The sequence below is a fragment of the Eurytemora carolleeae genome, unplaced genomic scaffold (assembly GCF_000591075.1).
Source record: "Eurytemora carolleeae unplaced genomic scaffold, Eaff_2.0 scaffold222, whole genome shotgun sequence".
Classification (NCBI taxonomy): Eukaryota; Metazoa; Arthropoda; class Copepoda; order Calanoida; family Temoridae; genus Eurytemora; species Eurytemora carolleeae.
Genome location: NW_019396176.1, coordinates 130360 through 135216, shown reverse-complemented (window position 1 = coordinate 135216; position 4857 = coordinate 130360). Strand labels below are relative to the sequence as shown.

Below are 4857 nucleotides of genomic sequence, written 5' to 3'. Positions count from 1 at the left end.
ATCTCGAANTTATTGCTTTGCTCCATGTAACCTAGTTCTATGGATTTGTAATCAAAAAACAAATTTCATCTTATTCTATTTAATAGACCCAGAAATCTTGAACATTTGACTAAAAATCGCCAATCTTGAATCTAGTCAAAATAGTTTTAATATTACAGAAATGGACTCTCGTAGAAGAGCTCCCAACTTTTCTAAAGAACAAACTCAATTGCTTATAGGTGAGTTCAATAATAATTAAATAAGGATATCATAGATGTGATTTTAAACCTTCGATTTGAATAGTTTCATGCAAGAGTCACTGCTGTATCTTATTCTTAATCGGAGTAACAATATGGAAGATTTTTTTTTTTTTTTGACATATTTCCGCTTATTACCTTTCTTGTCTCTGCTGCATATATCCGCAAGTAGCTTTCAAAGCAAAATTTAAAATTATAAACTGAGAACAAGGATATTTTCATCAATTTTGCTCAAACTAAGGTTGATTAGATACCGTTGTGAATCGGACCTGTAGCTCTTTAAATGGACTTGAAATTAAGACGACAGCCTCAATTATTTTAATTACTCAATACTGTTGCATTTTTAGAAATAGTTGAAAGTGTGAACAGAAGAGATATATTAGATTCTCCTAGCAATACAGCGGTTATGAAACGGAAGAAAATGGAGTAAGTAAAGCATAGAAATAATCTTTTCTGAGTTCGGAACTTCTGTGGGGATATTCCTAAATTTAAACGCTTGAATTCTATATTCAATGTGGACACTTTTAAGTTTTAGATTCAATGCTAGATCCCTCAATTAAAGTTATTTCTGCAGGGTATGGACAGTGGACATCACCGGAGGATTAATAACAAATGGATTTATATTAATCTGTAGGACTTCATAAGATGGAGATTGGAGATAAATAATTGATCCCAAGATTCGCGTTCTGACTTCTGAGCTAAAAACTTGAATACCATTGATACCGATGGATAGCTTAATCTGAATATCCACTGTAGACACTTTTAATTTCTGCTTATTCCGCTCTTTTTCACTCTTTTTTGTTAACCCTACCAGATTCCGACCAATTAGAATTTTGTAAATTCAGCTCTGATATAATTCTAAAACGCTGTACTACGTCACCGTGTTATGTACATGAATTGTATCATTCTCTTTCAGTTAACTAATTGTTATTTTATGCATAAATATTTCAGAGTTTGGAGGTTGATTCATGCTAAGTTTAGAGAAAGATCTGGATGCAACTTATTCAGTATTCAGAATCTCAAAGGTTTCAATGGCATTAAAATTAAATTTTTTAAAGGGACCGTTCACTTTTTTGGGTAATTTCAGGGTAAACTAAACAGCCTAAGCGCTATTCATCGGTAATAGTCTTACTTTTCAAAGACAACTGTGGCCGGAGAAAAAGCCGATTTTTCGTTCAGAATTTGAGCGCAAAGGAACGGTTCCTTTCTATACACACTATTTGATGTTTTTTTCAGTATGTTGTGAATCAAAATAAATTCCGAATATAAAATTAAAATGTAGTATCTAATCGTTAATTGTAAATGTTAAAATTTTTTAAATTTTTTTGTTTTTTAACTTTCTATTTCTAAAATAAGACTATTTTATCGCATTAAAGATTTTCTATTGCCTGTGTAAAAATGGCCACAGTTGTCTTTGAAAAGTAAGACTATTACCGATGAATAGCGCTTAGGCTGTTTAGTTTACTCTGAAATTACCCAAAAAAGTGAACGGTCCCTTTAAGGAGTTTAAAAGGAACTTTATCAGACTTTAACTAGAGACTAGAGAACGTTTTTCAGAATTACTTAACATCCGATTTGTGACCATTGGCGAATATTCAAAATTATTTTGAAGATAAAAATTCCAAAAAAAAGGTGTCAAACGTCTTAATATAGGTTTGGTAAACTTTTGATGTGGATTTCTTAAAGATCAAGAAATACACATGTTTTATACATTTCTAAAAATATCCAGAATTCGAGCATTTTAAGTTGTGACCCAATAATGAAAAAAATGTAGAAAAGAAAAAAGGATTAATTAATTAATTTTGAGTAGTTCTTATCTGTGTAAAGTCGGACGATAAGTCACTTCATCCCTCAGCCACTTCCTCTAAATACTGTCATGTAAGCCTCAATGGGAGGGAGCCTGTACGCGCGTTTGACAAGTTTTCCACATGGTTTAAAGAGTACACCTGTATATTCTGACAATAAGTTTCAAAACATGAGATCAAAGTTTGAAATGTCGGGGTTATCTAAAACCAGGGGGCACATTAAGTCTAAAGAAAGGGCAACGACAACGAACTGGAAACAAAATTGCTATGTCTTTATTCGTATGTATGCTTGGTACCTCATAGTGCTTCAATTTGTTATTCATAAAATACAAATTAATTAAAAGTTACAGAAAAGTTAAATCTTAAATAAAGTTAACATTTAAAAAAATATATATTATGCAATGCCATTTTTATTTCAGGCAAATATAGAAATATATCCTATACGCGTGGGCAGGTATGAAGTATATGTATTTTTTTGTTAACATTCAGCCTGTTAAAGTAAAAATTAAACTATTTGTTTTTAGAAAATAAATTTAGATCCTGGCAAGCAGCAGCACTACCTTGAAAATAAGGTAAAATTAATAATTTACAAGCTTTTAATAATTTCTAATGTTGAATAGGATAACAACTGTTTCTGTTAACAATAATATTTTTTTTTTCTTGGAGGATGTTACTCCCGAAGTAAAGGCTACCTACTATCCTACTATTCTTCCAAAGCGTGCAGAAAAAGATCCTCTGGAGATTCTTGATATTCCTGTTAAAGTTGAGATACATGATGATGAAGAAGAAGCAGGTAAAGTTGCTATTGATAATTTAACCGGTATAATTTTCTAATTCTATTTCAGCCTGGGCTAACAATGCCGAGATGGATTCTGTTTTTTCAAATTTAATTCAAACGCGTTTTGGTCTAAACATATGGACGTTACTTTACTTTTTTAATAACAGTGCATCCACCGTCAACAGAAGTATAAAAGATTACTTAATTATACAGGGGGGGGGGGGGAGGGGGGGTGCCTAATGCTCGGATGCCCCCCCCCCTTTCCTCTGTTTACGCCTCAACTATTTTCTACTGTTACTCCAGATATTGAAAGAAAGCGAAGAGCACCAAACTTCTCAAGATTCCAAAGTCAATTACTCCAAGGTAAATTCTTGTTGAAACATATATAAAGTAGTAATACAGCGATTATTATTACAGTAAGTTAACAAAATTATTTCTAAGTTTAAATAAAAAATATTAATTGTTTTTTTTAATGTTTAGAGATAATTGAAAATTTCGAGGGAAAAGATATAATAGATTCTACAAGTAACACAACTGCAATGAAAGATATGAAAAATGAGTAAGTATTGAGATATATTTAAGTTTATTAATTTATTTAAAGAAAATTGCTGGGGTTGTTCCTGGCCCCAGGTGAAATCCCACCCCTCAGCACTTCCCCTTTTGATACGCATATCAATCACATCAGAGATGAGATTTAAAAAGCTTAAACCCGAGTGAAGCCCAGAGTTGGGCTCAGATAGAACCCAAGTCAGGATTGGCTCTGATTCGACCAATTAGAGACTGCTTATAAAGCTTTCTCTCTGTAGCAGACAGATTACTAGCAGATCAGCTGTGACAAGGAGATGCAAATTTCGAAAATTTGAACTTTACGTAGATACATTATTTGCAAAGTATGTTTATTTCATACCTTAGCTTTGGACCAAATTTGACACTACAAATAATTCCTGAGATTTTAAATGTACAAATATTAAAGTTTTTTCGAAATTTACGATCATTAGCTGCTGAAGACCCGAGCCTTGAAGAGGGAACCCAAGGTGGTTTTTTTTTATAAAACTCAAGGCCATCCAAAACCCGGGTCTTCACTTGAGCTTTAGTGGGGTCTAAGCTGACGCAAAGACCGGGTTTTACTTGGGTTTAAGCTTTTAAAATCTCATCTCTGGGGTAGTCTGTTTAGTCCGCTTAAGGCATATTCTATTGGTGAACACTGGATGTAAGCGTACCCGGGTGCAGGGTTACCAGAACCCGTAGTATTCTGTAGCCCTGTGTCAATATCCTTGACCCCCCTAAACTTTATGTCTATAGTATGATCATTTGTAAGGCAATTCAAAACATGCTATCCACTTAATTTTTCCAAACCCCCGTTTATGATATTATGAAATTTCTGCCATAGTACATTATTATACTAATTGGCCCCTCACCCTTTTTACATTAATAAATTAACTACCTGTAATTTAACACGTGTATTCCCCAGCTTTTCCTGGGGGCATATTTTACAAAACTTAAACCCCCACCTCTAATCGGTAAGTTTTGGTCCATATGATAAATATTACATATATATATAATATATACTAGGCTTTTAGGGCGCTTCGCGCCCATCTTCTATTTTAATTGTGAACAATTTCTCTTTGTATACATTGTAAAACAAAAACAAAAAAATTCGAGAATTTTCTTCAAATTTTGTTAGAGGCAAATTTTTGAAAATTCGATCAACCGTAAACCTTTCCTGGGGTCACTTGAGGTCCCACAAAAAGTTTGGGCCCAGTCGGTTCAGCCGTTTTGACATTTATTCATTCAAAGAAAGAAAGAAACAAACAGACTGACAGAAAAGGAAGTATATATATATACTATATACAATTAACTAGATTAGTTTCAGTTTTTCATAGTTTATTAATACAAAAGGTTTCGAATTTGCTTCTGTTCAGTTAAGGAAAATGGTTAAATTTATATATATATATTCGCTATACCTTGCTAAACGACTTAACCAATTCAGCTGACATTTTTTTTACATAGGCTGAAAACTTTTTGAAATTTTTAAAAT

General features: G+C 32.8%; 1 protein-coding gene across 2 annotated transcripts in view; it reads left to right on the top strand.

The window, feature by feature from the left end:
- Positions 1–6: 6 nt before the first annotated feature.
- Positions 7–4857, top strand: part of LOC111697238 (uncharacterized) — a 15980-nt gene continuing 11129 nt past the window's right edge. Inside the window, exons 1-8 of one of the 2 annotated variants that reach the window (XM_023467158.1) lie at positions 7–218; positions 584–662; positions 1188–1261; positions 2461–2495; positions 2566–2613; positions 2708–2834; positions 3123–3182; positions 3300–3378. In XM_023467158.1, coding sequence (XP_023322926.1) covers positions 161–218; positions 584–662; positions 1188–1261; positions 2461–2495; positions 2566–2613; positions 2708–2834; positions 3123–3182; positions 3300–3378 — 560 coding nt within the window. In that variant the 5' untranslated portion in view covers positions 7–160. Of the gene's footprint in view, positions 219–583; positions 663–1187; positions 1262–2460; positions 2496–2565; positions 2614–2707; positions 2835–3122; positions 3183–3299; positions 3379–3433; positions 3854–4857 lie in introns of those variants that run through there. The other variant, XM_023467159.1, reaches the window with a different exon arrangement.